General features: G+C 34.4%; 1 protein-coding gene across 1 annotated transcript in view; it reads right to left on the bottom strand.

Moving 5' to 3' along the window:
- The window catches only part of PTPRD (protein tyrosine phosphatase receptor type D), a 975596-nt gene that overhangs the window by 74452 nt on the left and 883567 nt on the right, over positions 1 to 17577 (bottom strand). Inside the window, exons 32-34 of the mRNA XM_053932226.1 lie at positions 16018 to 16130; positions 8124 to 8243; positions 5946 to 6043 (exon numbers count right to left, since the gene is read on the bottom strand). Of these exons, the coding sequence (XP_053788201.1) occupies positions 5946 to 6043; positions 8124 to 8243; positions 16018 to 16130 (331 nt within the window). The remainder of the gene's footprint in view (positions 1 to 5945; positions 6044 to 8123; positions 8244 to 16017; positions 16131 to 17577) is intronic.

The following is a 17577-nucleotide window of genomic DNA, read 5'->3' as shown; positions in this document are numbered from 1 at the left end:
TATGGTTTTTATTTCTTTTTCACCAGTTTCAATATAACCTACCTGCAATTAAAATAGTTTGACCCTGAAGTCATAGCTGTTGTAATGGAAATAATTTTGTGTTGAAAAATGGGGATTGCAGTCAACTTCAGGTGGAAAATAAATATCAGGAGGAGACAAATACCTGAATAATGAAAAAACTTACTTTGTTTAAATATTTTTGTGGTTAAAGCATCCTGCTGGTTTGTTTTACATAGTGTATGAAATGCAGCAGGTCTTATAAACTAAACTTTGTAATTGTCTCACATGAGACACTATGGTACTCTAAATTTTAAACATTTCGTCATATTTTTAAAGCACTGTCCACATTTTTTATTTCAATGCAATAGTAAAGGTGTCAATTCTTAATTGATTTTTCTCTATAATCCCCTAAAATTATTGCAAATTAGTATTTCTAAAGAGCTCCTGCAAAAGTTAATTTTATCTAGAATGACCTAGTTAGTTTGTCCTTGAATAATTTTTCTTGCTTCAAGAACACTACTTTTCTCTTTCTAGACATATCATTGCTATTTAAATAGCAGGCAAAATAAAACTGATATTTGTTACAGTATAGAATCATTGAATTATTAATGTTGGAAAAGATCTCCAAGGTCATTGAGTCCAACCTTTGACCAACCACCAGCACTCCAATCATAGCACTAAATGTTGCACCCAGTTGTTTCTTGAACTTTGAGTCACAGTGAATCCACCACCTCCCTCCGTTCCAACGCTTTCAGTTAAAAATTCCTCCTGATGTCCAAGCTGAACCTCCCCTGGCACAGCTTGAGGCCATTTCCTCTTGTCCTGTCACTTGTTGCTCACGAGAAGAGGCCAAACCCCACCTGGCTATACCCTCCTTTCATGCAGTTATTTGACCAACTAAACTGTGTCTGTGAAATTCCTTGGCAAAAAACCATTAAGTATCAGACCAAAACACTGTATCCTAATATGCAACAGCAGCTTTCTTTTATTTGATTAATTATATAAACATAAACTAATGCTGTTATCCCAATGAAGCATTCACAACACAAAGGAAGGAGATAATACTCCAATCTAAATCTTGACTAGCAGAATTTCAAATTCCTGCACTATGTCTTTAAAATTCTATACCATAACTATACTGCTGGCTCGGATACTACCCTATGTGGAACTAAGCACAAAAAAACCTAGGTGAATGCAAGTATATGTGATACTAATAGGAAGACATCTTTTCACTGTTCACTGACTACACTAATTGTTTCTCAATAAATGGAGCACATCCTATGAAAGTAAAGTTAGAAAATCCCAATAAATTATGTTTGTAATATTAGAAAGAGGAAACCATTATAAGGAAAAAGAACAAAACACTATTTTTGCCGGGAAAAAAAATGATTTTTCCACATGAGTCACTATTATCTACAATGATGTAACAGTTAAGTGCAGCTGTTTCTTCGATAGAGATTAATTCAGTGGATTATCTGTTCTTCCTGGACTTCTAAAATGTATTATATTGATAATAAGTTTTATATGTGGTTCTACTATATAATATTTACTGTGTTTTAGTATCCAATGTTTATGTTGTTGCAGCTTGAGATACAAAAAGAGAAATAGAACCTGGTCAGTAAAGTGTGCTCCCATTACAAATTTAACCAACTGATTCTGAAAAGCTACAATAAAAAAAAGTCAAAATGCATCTTCATGTTTTCCAATACTCAGTTTTAAAGTGAAAGACTGGATTTACAGAAAGAAATTTACAGAATTTTACAGAAAGAAATCTGTTTAGAGAAAACACTAAATTATATACAACTTCTTGTAACATTTGTTAACCAGTGCTTATATACACATTCACAGTAAATCATGCAGAGTCTGATAGTGTAAATCTTGTTTTGTAGTGAAAGATTCTCTTGTAAAAAACAGTATGAATGTCAATCCATTTCCTTAAGGGTGCAAAGTCTTATGCACAAACCTCAGAAAAAAATGTTAAATTATTACAAGTCTCAGAAATCTACTTTGGAGGAATATATTTTCTGTTCTACATTATAGGAGGAAATTACTTTACAAATACATCATAGAATAGGCAGAACATTACTGGTTTTATTCAGTTTATCTCCATGACCACTTTTTATTTTTAAATTCTGAAATCTCAGATAAGAAGAAGATACAATATAAAGTTCAGTATCCTATAAACACAGATTTTTGCTTAGCAGCTGTCAAGTCCATATGGACCCTTACATTATATAAAAATCCCACTGAAATTGCTAAAGTCATCAAAAGCTTCCCAATAATCAGCTGAGGTCAATCCTGCCTTTAAACTGGAGAACAGAAAGTAATAACTGTATGACATTAATTCTATGATATTTGATATCAACAGAGTAAATCAACATTTGTTTAGGCTTGGGGATTGCGAGCTAACAAAAAACTAATGAAGGATTATGAAAAATTTATTTTGAAGTAGAAATGAACTTCTTTTAGGAGTCATAGCACTATCTTGTATTAACACTTTATACAACATATGAATTGTAAGTTCATTTGAATCTTGCCACAGTAATAATCCTTGAGGCTTGGCCCCTGTTGTCCCGTAAAAGATGGTATTCAAGGTAAATTTGTGAGAGAAGTACAATGGAAGAAATCTATTGTTCTGCTGAGATGCTGTAAGAGCTGGGATAGGAGATGCCCTGAAGAAGACACTAAGGAATAGTGTCTGAAAACTTGTAGAAGTAGGAACTTGTGCAGTTGATGGCACTGAGCCTTAGAAAACATTATATATCTAGAAGCTGTTCTACACAGGAGAATACACTGATTTGAAGAGACAGGAAGGTTTGTCTGTCTGAGGAGAAAGTGAAAACAGGAAAGAAGTGATATTCTCCCAAAAGGAATAAATCAAACTTGTGTTGACTTTTGATCAGAAATTCTGATCAAAAGTAATTAGATGGAACATGAGCAATGATGGAAGGGGAACACATATTCAGGTGTTCCTTAGAAATGAAAAGTTGTATTTGTGTGTTGAAACTAGTAATTCTTTTGAAGTGGCAACTGAAGTAGGTTGTGCTAAAAAAATAATTTAAACATTCTTTTGAAATAGAACTAATTTCCGGATAGGAGGAAGAGAAGTCAGAGTCGATCAGAAAACCATCAACATATATTTTACTTTATGGTATCACAAAGTTATCACTTACTATATACAATCAATGCATCTTTGAAGAATTTCATCCATGCAATGCAAACAATTCCATAAAAACTAAAATAAAGTAACTGACTGCCAGTGAGGAAAGGACATTATTAAAAAAAAAAAACTTAAATGAAAAAAAAAACCAAACCAAAATCATCAGTGGTAACTGATGAAAACTCTTTGCTTACCTAAACAGCAATTAATTGGGCAACTTTGCTGGTATCAATAAAGGTTAGTAGTTTTGTGCTGTGTGTTACACCTTGAACTTTTGAATATGGAAAGTATCTCTTTTTCCTTCTGTCTCACCAGCTCTAGTGTTATCTGAAGTGGTAATGACTGAACTGTTACCATCTGTACCTCTTTCTGCCTTGCAGTCAGATTTAAAAAGATTGTTTAAAGGATATTAGTAAGAACTGCTGCTGAAGTAGAAGGTCCCAATCCCTAACCACAAATATACCCACCACTTCTGTTGCTGGCACTAGAGCTTAAGCAGGCATGTGGTGAGCTAGTTCAGGGAACAGATCCAATTGAGAACAGCAAAGAAAAATAAAACAATTAGTTTTCAGCTGAATCTATTTCCTGAGATAATCCTTGAACAGCTGCACATCTGCTAGTGCCAGGACTGGCACAAGAGAGACAACAGGAATGCACAGCCAAGACACAGAGATGACTTACAGTGATCATCAAACTACAGCTTTAGTCCACTGCCTAGCCTAGACCTTGAAACCAAACAGCAGTGCTTTTCACTAATTCTATTTCAAAATGGATGAATCTTGGACTAGATGGAAATGAAGTGGTATCTCTAAAGCTGTAATTTCAAAGATAAATGTTGAACCTTCTTGGGCAAAGCAATATGAATGAAGTTTGATGTTGACCCAGAGTTGCCCATATTCTAATCTTCAATGTCTGACCATTCTGCTCCAGATGGTATGTTTTATAAAGATTAAAAAAAAGAGGAAAAGAGCCCCAAACAAATGAAGGAAAGACAGAATGTGAAAGTTGTCCTGTTTACGCAGACTAGAGAAACTTCTGTGGGGTCAGAAGATATTAAGAACTAAATAATTTAATGCATCTTTCAATATTGGCTATAAATTATTAAAATTACACTCTCAAGATTATTTTAATTACTTAATTAAGAAAGAGATAATACAAAACATCAAAACTTTTAATTTCTATTACAGCATAAGAAAACCATGTCATGTCCCCACCATGTTCAAGATGTTGTACAGCTGAATTGTTTATTTGTATAGAAACTATACTATATTATATGATTTGTAAATGGCTTGGGATTTTCTACACTGAAAAAAAACAATTAATTTGCCCATAATACAACAGGAAATGGTTTTAAAATTTGTACCAAATATTATCTTTTATTATGGTGAACATTCTGCAACATAAATTTCTGCCTGGTTATTTATATTCTACAATATCCATACTTAAGAACATGGGGTTTACACATAGAAAAATAAGGAGATTCTCCCACATTTTTTTGTGTGACAGAAACAGTAAACAGCAATCCTAAGTTGCTCTTCAACAAATTTATTTCCAGGAATTGTTGAAACTGTATTTTCCTTTTAATATCTAATGAGATTATTTCTTAAAGTAGTCTTAAAGACTTTCTGAATACTACATTCAATTAAAAAATAAGCAATTGCAGTTCTTCATCATAGTACTTAGTATCAATTTTTAACATCTTCTGTCAAGACTTTTAAAATACAATGGAAATATATAGGGTTTCCATGTACCCTGCAGTAACATGTTACTATGAAATTAAAATATGAAAGTCATCTTGAGTGTTTTTTATTGCACTGCCAGTGCAATAAACGAACATTCAAATGCAACTAATGTGAGGTCCCAAAAAAATAAGAGCAACTCAGGCTTTTACTCCACCATCCTGAAAAAGTGTTGAAGGATTTTAAGCAAGGATTAATGACACAACAGACCATAAAGAAAATAGTGTCAGTGATCTCTCTGGGGGCTGTTAATCCTTGCATCACTGACATGATCACCTATAGCTGATCTATAGAAGCACTTCTTTATTGATGGTTCAGTGTATACTTGATCCACATATGTTTGACATGGACAATGTTTTGGCATTAAAGTAACTGCTATACTTTACCAGGTTTAATGGATGGCTCCCTATGTCCCTTTTGCCACAAATTACTGACCTGAGAGGCTGTTACCCTCCGCTATAGCAATACCTATATACTCCATGGGTTACTGACAAGGTGGCTGGTAAATGATTACTGTCTTCCAGTTAAATTCTTTCATGCTCTTCTAGACTGTCATTCACAATTCATCAAAGTGGTATTGTTGACAGGAGGAAAATACAATGTCCTGAAACTGCTACACTAGAAGAGACAACAAGCACTTGCAAACCCTTTTATCTCATCTAAAAAACTAAAGCAGAGGACTGAACCTTCTTTGGAGCTTTTGCTGTATGTGTTCTGTCAACATTATACAGGAGATTTTTAAAATAATCTAAGGATCTTTAAACTGAAGGAAAGAGATATGTCAGTGTATATTAAAACAAGCCTATGCTGTATCATTCACACATTACTTCAAGTATGTGTCCATGGAATCCACCTGACATGGATCGTTATAAAAAGAGAACAGGATTTTACGAGCGAAGGAGCCACCCCACCAATGTAGTCCTTTTACACCAATTTTTTATCATTGTTTTAATATCATACAAACTGGGCACCATATCAGAAAGAAGTCTTGGAAACAGCAAGCATGACATTTAAAATTTGAATAGTAAAGAAGTGGGGGAAATTACCTCATATTCCTGTGAGAACTTCAAATTGTCATTTGCTTTCAATCTTTCAATGTGATCTGCAAGTTCCAAGATAGGTATTGGGGGATGACTGGCCATACCTGTTGAACAAGAAAGAAGAAAAAAAAATTTAAGTAAACTACAGTGATGGCATTGCTTTAAAATTTAGAAAATGCAGTAGTTAGAATGTGTATAAATGTGTAAAGATGTCATATGTGAGAGAAGCAGGCAAATAGTTTGGTTACTTAAAGCAGGACATGCTCTGCATAGATGAGCTCTGAAGCCAAATTAAAAGAAGTCACCAAACGTATTCCCAAAGCTAACATTCCTAGTGTAGAGGAAAGAGCTAGTGTCATGTGTGTCAATGAGTTTAGCTAGGCATGGAAAAATGAAACAGTTAGACCTGATGTTGACCTATGGTTTGAATAATGACTCTTAATGTCATTTCAAACTCCTTCTACTGAAAAGCATGAAATGAAAACTCTCTTGAATTAGATGAGGAAATGTGAACTGAGAAACAGACACTGAAAGAGCCCTAAAGAGGACACAATAGTATTTTGACAGAAAACAAAGTGACTTATGTGTAATCAAGAAAAACAAACTTGAATAATGAAGGTTACCAATGTAACCAGAGACACCTGAACCTGCAAAGGAAATGGTAAAAAAAAACCTAAACCAACATAAAACTAACTTATAAAATAAAGCATAAAATAATGAAATTGAAATATTGAATAATAATAATAATAATAATAATAATAATAATAATAATAATAATAATAATAATAATGCATCAAGGTATAGAAGACTGTGTACTCTAAATTAGAAATACTTAAGTATTTTATAGAATTCTGAGGTGACTGACATGCAGCTATGAATGACTAGAACAACATGCATCACTGCTTTAAGACAACAGTCACTGAAGACAACATTGGACGTAAGACAATTAGAACTCCAAAAATGTTTTCACTAGTAGCAGATTGTAGAGGCAGGGGTTGTACATTTTGGCTGGACTCACATGCTGACTGCACTAGTACCTTAAAATATGCTTAATCTTTAACCCCATTTATCAACCTCTAAAAGTACCTACAATCTACTTCAGGTGTAAACATCTTTGTCCACTGATGAAGATACTAAGTGAAAAAGAAGAGCTTGCAGTTGGAAGTACAGATGGGTATGTAAGGGGGTACAGGGACAGCAAGGCAAAAAAAAAAAAAAAAAAAAAGAAAAAAAAGAAAGATAGAAAAGATGTGGGGTCAGCTAGAACCATCTGCCAGCTTAAGATTTGACAGGCAAAATTTTGTGCACATATTTATTTCAAGCTATTATTCTTTGTGAGCTTTCTCCAAAATGCTTACATTCTTCTCTTCATATTTTAGACTATCACACCTAAAATGAAAGTGAGGTTTCAATAACTTAAGGAAGAAATCAGAGCTGGCAAGAAAAAGTTAAGCTAGTGAACCCCAGGATCTCTTGAAATTACGAAGGGAAACACTGATGACTCAAGGGGGCTCAAGCTGGAAGGTATGTTGCACAATGCAGTTTACTTTGTCACCGTAACTTTCAAGAGCATGCCTAAGACAGTTGACTTGTATTTCCTTTAAACATAGCTGAAAATGACCATGTGGCTACAACACAGTCACCTATAGTATGTGCTTTAATTATTTTAATTCTTCTAATTTTGTTTTCAATTCCTGTTTTATTTTGGATTCTTTGACATTTCAAGCATCGTAATAGACTCCAAAATAATGTCCAGTAGCGCTGGCCCTAATTCTTCTGACCCTATATATATGTTTTAGGGAATCTTCACAACACATCTGTGATGGTAAGACATTAAGGCAAGTTGCCAGTCAACTATTCAGCAGAATATTCAGATCAGTGGGGAGATTCCTTAAAAATTTCAATTAAAAAAATTAGTCTCTAAGTACGAATTTGTTTGCTGCAGCTCTGCTTCTCTCCCATTTTCTTACAAATTTTACTTAGGGCTTGACTACTCTCAAAATGAGTGTGGGTGACAGTCATCTAATAATTAGATGCATTGATCCAGATCAAGCACCCCTATGGAAAATATGTGGGTGAAAAGGCACAAGAGAACTCTAGATTGATCCAGAAATGGAGGTGGACTGATGTACATCTAAAACAGTGCTTGAACAGAGAAAATAATAGAGACAAAGATGTTTAGACCTTTTCGAGCGAATCGTGGGAGAGAGTTATTATCATATAAGGACTGAGTGGTAGTTTGGCTAGAGAGGGAGGACACAGAGCCAATCAGGGAGGCGTAGGGGACTGAATTACTGCTCAAAGCTGTAAAAAGTAAAAGCCAATTGGAAATGGGAAACAAATTAGTAACAGCAGTAGACCATCATAATCAATCATCTTGTACATACAGGCACTTCAGACATGCACAAAACAGCGTCTGGTAACTCAACTAAGATATCTAAAGGTGCAATTACCCTACTGTAAATATACAGGTCATAAATGCAGCGAGTATGAGACTCACTCATCACACAGTGAACCTGACTAAATCACGAGCATCTTGAATACAAATCATAATAATTAACTTACTGTGAAGGAGTATTTTTCTAAAGATGCTAAACACCCATTCTTTTTTTTTATTGTTTTTATTTATACACTTCTCTATATGACACTTGACATTTCCAAGGGGAGATTTTACATTAAACAATTTGTTCAAATAAGAAATTTAAAGGTAAATTTTTCTAAAGCAAAAGGAGGAACTACTTACAAATTCGGAAACTGACAAATTTTAAATGCCTTTAAACCCTTCCTCTACGTCTCATTTTCAGCAATTACATTTTGAATAACTTTCCTCAAACAATATTTGGCAGCTAATTTACAAAGTAATTGCATTTGTTCTATTCTGATACTTTAAATACATAAAATGGGCTCTACTGATACGGTAGAAGTAGTTTTTTTTTTAAAAGAACTGCTGGAGGGCTTTTGTTATGTAATCAGTCTGTGAATCATAACAGAATATGCTATGAATAAACATCCTAAGATGTCATCACACCTCATGCAAAAGCATGAGGCTTCAATTGAGCAGGTGTGGAACTTGACTCAAAAGATCCCAGTTAAAATAGAGCTAAACTCACTTTTTGTAGTTACAAATAAGAAAATACACTTATTTGATGACACACTCCCACACCAATCAACACATGTCATGACAACACAAAAACTTAAAGACAAAATACAGCTAAATTACAACAGGTCCTGTGACATGCTAAAAAGTCAAAAGAAATACCATGCTGAAACATGCTTTCAAATTCTTTTAAATACAGTATCTCTTTTAAAAAAAAAAAAAAAAAAAAGATAAAAACACCTGAAAACTCGAAGAAAAGAAAACCCTCAAAACCACCACATGCAAAACACAGTTAAAATTGTACCCATTAAAAAATTTTATTTCCAAACTAAGAGAGCAAGGTCGGAAATCATCTACATCTTAACAGACATTAAACCTGTTAATTATATTCCTTTATCACAATTAATCAAGTGGATGTTTTAGGCTTGTCATTAGTGCATTAAATTAGGATTTTGTTGTTGTCAGGGTTTTATGATAAAGGCTTTTAGAAACATTTATGACACATACATTTATTTACCAATTTGGAACAGTAGTTTCACATACCCACAATAAACAAGAACAAAGTTACAAATTAAAGAGCAAATCTGCTAGTATACAGACTATAATCTACATGAAGTGAGAATGTGACACATAATTGTCACAGAAATTTCTTTAAGAAATGAGTGGCACTTTAGGTCCACATTGAATTAATTGTCTGTGACTTTACAAACTTCTCATTTTTATTTAATAATACAGAACACTCTTTTACATACTAATCTATGTTATTAAGATATCCCTTTATAGAAAAAGGAAGTAATAAGTAACAGTGGTTGTTAAGACTTATCAAAGAGATTTAAAAAAATACCTACTTTAAATTCTGACATGGAAAACAGAAAAAAGTAAAGATGACCCTTATTCAGTAGGAATTCAGTATTCATGAAAATTTATCAAGAATGCCTTAGTACATGAAAATTACTGTTACTTTAAAATTTCATTTTCACAGAGCCAGAGCTAGGCCAGAGCATGAAATTACAAAGACAAATTTACAAGACGATCTCTAGAGAAATATATAATTCTGCAACAGCTATTCTAAAACAATTGCAAATGCATATATAATATTGCAAAATTATGCCACTTTTATTCCAGACTATTTTATGTTCTTTAAAACTTGATCAATTATTCTGGAATAAAAACAGTTTATCTTTTTCTGCAACAAAGACTGAACTTTAACAAGGAGTCTTAGGATCTCCACAGCCTCATAGCAGAAGCACCACTTCTGAGTGACGTTTAAAAGTCACCTACAGCAAGAACAGGGGAAACATAATTTGCAGGTCTTGATCTAAAAATGTCAAATACAATAAGATGTCACAAAAGCTATGATCTAAAATCCAGGGTGGGGGGGAAAGGGATAACTCTTGTGAAGAGAAGAATTTTCAACTTCATCTCCTAGCTAAGCAGATTCTGGGTTCCTCCAGGTTTCAAAGCAAAATGGGATATCAGAGAAGTGCTGTTTTCATCAGGAGCTGTACCTCTCTTAGGTGCCTAAATCCTCTATGTGAGAAACGTGCATAAGAAGAGCTATATGTATGATGGCTCACTATGAGAAAGCATTTTAGTCTGTCTTTTGGAGACAAAGCACAGTACTTCCTTCAGCATTCTCATGATTCTCATAAACAGATGCTGAGCGGACAAAATGTGCAAAAAATTTCTGTTGTCTTGCAAAGCAGGTAACTAAATCCAGACATCACTTTTTCCACCTTTTTTTTTTTGTTTGCACCCTTTTCCTCTGAACATGTTTAATGCTTTTTCTTCTTTATCATGGAAATAAGTTTGTGGCAATTCCTTAGCAACTCAGGGAATAAGTGAGCACTTATCTAATTAGAAAAAAAAAGTCTTTAACTTAGAGCTGTAATGACTCTATTTATTTTTCTTGTATTTAAAAGCATCTTATTTAGTTCATAAGATATAATGAGATAATTGTTTGATTGGCACCCAATTACAAAAATTACTTATAAGTGTGACACATTTTATAGTTGGATGAAGATAAAAAAAACAGTCACTTTTGATGCATGACTCAATTTATTTCTCTGGCTGATTGGCAGATTGAAGTCTGCCTGGGCCTTGGATCTCTTAGAATCCACTCAAGCTACTTAATTTCAGTTAATTTTCCTCTGCACAACCGGTCTGCCTTATGTGATGAAACCTTTTGTGAGGCTTAATTATTACCCCTTCTTTACCTTAACTCTCCTATGTGGCATAGAGACCTCTAAAATTTGTGTACCAGGTTAATGATCTTCTGTATTTCACAGGCAACTTGTAGAAAGGTAAGAATGTGATAGACTTTTCTTCAGCTATTCCAGTTATGGAAGAATAAGAGAATTGAAAATGAAATCCTACTGAGAGATTGGGCATTTTCATGTTTACTCAAAGAGAACTTGGCACTGCTGTGACCCACTCACTGGCATATGGGCTTATCTAACACATACACATTTTTGGATAACACACACGGACCTGGGATCTTGGTCTCAGATACAGAACTGTGGGCTATTCCAAATGTCAAGGCAAAGTGTGAAAGTTATCTATGGAGTTACTTCATCCAATGAGAAGGGAAGCCAGAAAAAAAATTTGATCCTTTCTGAACAAGGTAAGATAGGAAACTCTTTAGGTTAGAGCTCTTTAGATCTCCTTACGTTATTGAAGAATGTAGACAATTAAAAACGAAAGGAAAGCAAGACATTTCCTGTGCTGGTAGTTTAGACTGAAATTTTATAACATCCTCATGCTGAATTGAAAATTTTATGACAAGTACAATGTATTTGTACCAAAATGATTCTATAAATATCACCAAAGATAAAATATTGCTTTCTTATATTTTTTTTTCTCAAAAACATATACCTAATCTGTATTGGGAGTAATTTAAAATTGTGGTTAGAAATTCAAATTTCCTAATTTGAAATTCCTAAGTCCCAAGGACTTAGGTTCCAAATTATTTTGATATCTGTATCTGATCAGGTCTTTCCTTATACAAAATATATGATTGATAGCAGTTTTGGAATGTGGCTGTTTAGAAATCTTCTAAAGTACTAAAATTTATGGCAATCCAAAATTTTGTAGGAGTGTCTCATTCACCTCTCCAATGTGAATGAAAACTGTCCAGATATGCCAATGTAATTTAGATTTTTTTTTTTCTCTAACACTTCTGTACATTATGGATTCATTCCAAAATTGTTTTCCTCTCCCACTGGAAGTAGTTGGTCTGCCTGGAAAGCTCCAAGCAAACTGTAGATGCTTTCATAATCTAAAGAAATAAATAATAAGAATAACAACTATGTCAAATAATCTACCTTGATGCACTTGTACTGAAAGTACATTCACCACTCTATCCCTTGTTTTATCTGGAGGCAATGTTGAGAAATGCCTCATTTTATGAGAGAAACAGCAGATTTCTCAGTAAAAGGAGTCCAACACATAACCACATCAGCCCTACCCCCTTCCCTCAGTTGCCTCCTTTGGAGTACCACCCTATCTAGTCCTTACAGACTTACATAAAATAAAACTCATACATTTGAATGTGAAAGAACAACAAACCCAACAAAGGGTTTGATATCCTGAATGTATAGCCTTTCTGTAGTTTCTCTATGTTCATCTTAAAAAAAATTTTATTACTTATTATTTGATGGTGTGTTGCCAGCTGAGAGATGGATAAATATTCCTGGAGGATCTAAACACCTAAGTTAAACTCAGTGAGATTTTAATGACATGGTAGCCCTAATTGAAGCTAATTTAAGTGAGATTCTGCTTTTACTAACAAAAAACTGTACCTTGATTTCACTGTGACTGTTTACATATTAAGACCATGTTAGTTAGCAAGTGTAACAGAGTAAGACAAATCTACTGAGGTAAGATTTTTCTCCTTTATATTTGGTTGTATGCTGAGTAGAATAATGGCCTGACTTGTGTCTAGGGATATTAAGGATAATAATAGGGAAAAATAACATCATTTGATGTACTGTATTTTTAATAGTAATTGTAATACTCCAGTCTGTGAAAAGGATTATAGCATAGAAGATATGAGTTCCTAATAGAAACAGATCGCAGATGTTTTGCTCAAATAGCTTCACAGAAAACTGCAAACTTCACAGATAAACTATAGCCCTGCAAGAAAAAATAAGCCTTAAATCCTCTCCAGTTCTTTTCAGATCAATGATGTGGAATTGCAGCGTCTACAAGTGCCACAAATTTTGCCATTTCTTAATAACTTTACCTTCCCAATGTAAATTAAAAATTAATTACAATAAATTAATTTTATATGTTAGCACTTGGCAGTGGGGTTTTTTCCTCTCATGTTTCATTTTAATTATTATGAATATTAAATAGATAGGTAAGATTTTCCATCTAAATAAATGGAGTGCAGAAAATTAGGCTTATCTATCTAGTTATTATTCCATTATTTATTGGATGAAGAGGGAAACACAGTGACAACTGATGAGGTAAAGGCTGAGGTAATTAATGCCTTCTTTGCCTAAATTTTTAATAGCAATATCAACTGTTGTGTGGGTATCCAGACCCCTGAGCTGGTAGACAAAGATCGGGGATTAAGTCCCCCTGATCCTGGAAAAAAAATGGTCAGCAACCTATTACACCACTTAGACATGCACAAACGTGTGAGACTGGATGGGATACACCCAAGGGTAGCAAGGGAGTTGATTAAAGTACTCACTGGGCCTCCTTCCCTCATGTACCAGCAGTCCTCCCTAACGGGGATGTTCTTGTTGACTGGAGGTTTCCAAATAGCACATCCATCAACAAGATGGGCAGGAAGAAGGATCCAGGAAACTACCTGGCCTTGATGCTGGGGAAGGTCATTGAGCAGATCATCCTGACATCCTGGCCTGTATCAGCAATAGTGTGGCCAGGAGGACCAGGGCAGGGATTGTCCCCCTGTACTCAGCACTGGTAAGGCCACACCTCAAATCCCATGCTCAGCTCTGGAGCACTCACTCCAAGAAACACATTGAAGTGCTGGAGCATGTTCAGAGAAGGTCAATGGAGCTGGGGAAGTGTCTGGACCAGAAGTTCTATGAGGAGCAGCTGAGGGAGCTGGGGGTGTTTAGCCTGGAGAAAAGGAGGCTGAGAGGGGACTCTGTGCTCTCTACAACTGCCTGAAAGAAGCAAGGTGGGGGCACTCTCTTTTTCCAAGGTAACAAGTGATACAGGAAGAGAAAATGGCCTCAAGGCACGCTGGGGAGGTTCAGATTAGATATTAGGAAAAAATTCTTCATGATGAAAGGATCATCAAGCATTGGAACAGGCTTCCCAGGAAAGTGATGGAATCACTGGCCCTGGAGTGCTCAGAAAACATGTGGGTGTCACACTTCAGGACATGGTTTATTGTTGAACATAAGGTGCTTGGTTAATGGTTGGAGTTAATGATTTTAGTTTGGAGTTAATGATTTTTGTTTTGTAAGCAAAACAATTCTGTAATTCTAGTAAGCCATTTACTCTACTCATTATATATCTGTATACAAACAATTACTTTTAGGCATAAGCTAGACTTTAAGAACAATATTCGTTCTTGTCATATTTCCAAGACTTGTATGTATATTTCTTTCACTGTAAAACCCTTTAAAATTTTTACAAAAGTGCTGACTAACAGATGAAAACTTCACCCAGAAACAATGAGCCACCACTGAAATTGTAGCCTCAGAAGGACACGGAATAAAACCTTTCAATTACTTGCATTTACTATATTTAAGTTCCTACGCAAAACAGGTCCCAGAGCATGTCAACAAGATTCCTACACTAAGATGAAATTAAATTAGAAGATGTGCTCCTGAAACGCACTTGATTTGCTCCAGCTGCTCGGAGCAGTGTACTGGAACAGACTGAAAAAGCAAGGCTGGAGCCAAAGTCAAGCCTCCAGACTCTTCCCTTCCTACTTCTGCCATGTGCATGAAGCGTGGGTCTTTAGCCACATTCATTAAACTGCAGACACACTCCTTCTAGGGCAACATCATCGCAATGCAGTCATTATTTAGAAGATCAGGAACGAGATTTGCATGTTCACTTAACCCTTTAATAGCATTTATCATGTCAACTTCAGCAGCTAATTCTCAGCATCTCAAGCACTCCATTTCCTGCTTTTATGAACTTGAATTCATAACCTTTTTTACTTAATATAGTAAGCTTGACAAAAACATGAGGCTCAGGAAGATTTAGCATCTTATTAGCATCAGACTCCATGCAAATATATCGTAGTAGAAAACAAGTCTATTGGGACATAATCAAAAAAAGCCAATTTAAGTCCAAGTTGAGTCCTGCAAAGGTGGTAAAAATAATATTTTAAATATTTCTCTCTTTGTGCTTCTTGACTATCAGATTAAACAGCTTTAAGAAAACAGTGATTAATGAAAAAAAAAAAATAAAGTATTTGAGAGTGTGTTCCTTCTGACCTCAAAACTGCTGACATATTCATATCCTCCTTGACCATACCATACAGCCTTATTTTCAACATCAAGACCATTTATCTAGTTATGTATTTCTCTTCTGTATTGTACATTTGCAAACCAGTGGAATTCACAATGATGTTAATATATTACCTGATAATGCAGTAGATAATAGGGAAGCTTATTCATAAAGAAGTGTCCATAAAAATATCATTAATAAACAGAGGGATGTACATTTCCTAGTAATATTTTCTAGCATTGTTAGGATTAAGTTGGAATTTCAGCAGATAAAGCACACTCATACAGCATATGTGTCGTTTAGATTTTTTTTACAAAACTTCAAATTTTTTTTCAAGCAGGCTTTTCTTTTAATGAAATTACTTAATTATTTCAAAAGCTAATGGAGAAACATATTTTGCAGCAAAAACAAAAAAACACCCCCCGAAACCCTTGATCAAAATACATATTTTCAAATAATCCATATTTCTTTTTTGCAATAGCATCAGTAATCAGCCTGTGATCACAGAGGTCTCAGTGAGATATTATTGTCGCTTACCCGGAGTTTGAAAGTTAAGGCGTCGCAGCTCAACTGGATCTGTGGGATGGTGAGAGGGGACCTCCTTGCTGTTGGGTATGCTGCTCTTTCTAGAATCAGATTCAGCCCTCTTCCTGCATGGAGAAGGTGAATACACATAAACAGAAGATAGACATGTTAGCTTCACAAAGGTTCCTGAATGTTTGGCATTATATTCTAAAGGCAAAGATGTTTATTTCTGAAAAAGTATTTGATGCAGTGCAAAGGTAATATAATTATGTGTGGTGGGTAAGTACCTACAATTTGCAGTGGTAAAATGGTCAGAGAGAAAATAGCTGCATTCTGCCCTAAATTGCTCTTCCAGAACATTTTTCTGGTCATCCTAATACTTTACTTTTATAACATTAAACCTATAAAAATTCAGACAATTCTCCTATTTGAAATGCTACCTAGCTATACCTTTATAAAAAAGCAGCCAACTCTTGAGTTAGACCACCCCAAGTAATTGTCATTAAATATTTCTTATCTAATACACAGAGCTCTGCATTGCTATAAAAAATAATATGCATTCTTTAGGTATTTTTAATATGAGAAAAAAAAGTACAGAAGACACCTATTTGAGAAGACATCTATTCTTTTCACTTTCCAGGATGTAAGAATTTGCTCTGTTTCCTCTCATCTCTGTAAGAGCTGAAATATGCAATCTCCATATGTCTTATCAGGTCTACGTATATTCAAGTCTTAGATCTGTATGAATATTTCTAATCAAATGAATAATTTCATTGCAAAGGAAGGAAAATAAAACAAAAAAATTGACAGAATGAAAGAGAAAAAAGAGGAAGAAAGTTGTCTATGTTTCCCTTTCTCTAGAGAGAAGCAAAATCCATGTGTGTTCTCACTGACATTTTTGTTAAAACTGACTTCTGTTATCTGTATGTACCATTATCTGATGTAAAACATGGAGAACCATGTTACATGAAGGATAGCTACCACTCTGCATTTTTATACAGACAGTGGAATCTTTCTTCACAAGTTATCTGTGGGGTCCTGAATGAAAAAAGAATGGGGCTGATATTTTTTATATAAAATAAAATGAAGAAGCAAACAGAGGAAGAGTTATGTTGTGAAAACAGAACTGAGATTATTTTAAGGGTAATGATAGCAGAATGTTTTCCAGGTGCTCAATATTAACATTAACATAACACTTTCTTTTTCCTCATTGACTCACAATGTGACAATGATAAATCTGTTATTACTCCAGTCAATTTCTTGCTGCTTTTGAAATAATGAAGACCAGGTGACATACAGTGAGCTTTCAAAATTTATGCAAAAAAGTCAAACATCATTGCCTGAATTTTTGAAAGTCACTAGTCCTTATGATTTTATTGGAAAAAATAAAAAGTTTTACTGTAAAAACACTCCACCTGTTCTCCAGAAAATAGCTTAACATATGTATTAATTTCTCTTCAGTGAAGCAATAAAAATTTAAATCTGATTATTCTGTTTTTAGTCTTAAAAAAATATAGTACATATAAACTCATCTGAGATGCCTTTATTTTGATTTTGACTATTCCAAGCTCC

This window comes from Vidua chalybeata, chromosome Z, assembly GCF_026979565.1.
Source record: "Vidua chalybeata isolate OUT-0048 chromosome Z, bVidCha1 merged haplotype, whole genome shotgun sequence".
NCBI classification, from domain to species: domain Eukaryota; kingdom Metazoa; phylum Chordata; class Aves; order Passeriformes; family Viduidae; genus Vidua; species Vidua chalybeata.
Note: the sequence above shows the minus strand (reverse complement) of the source record. Positions and strands in the feature narration are given on the sequence as shown.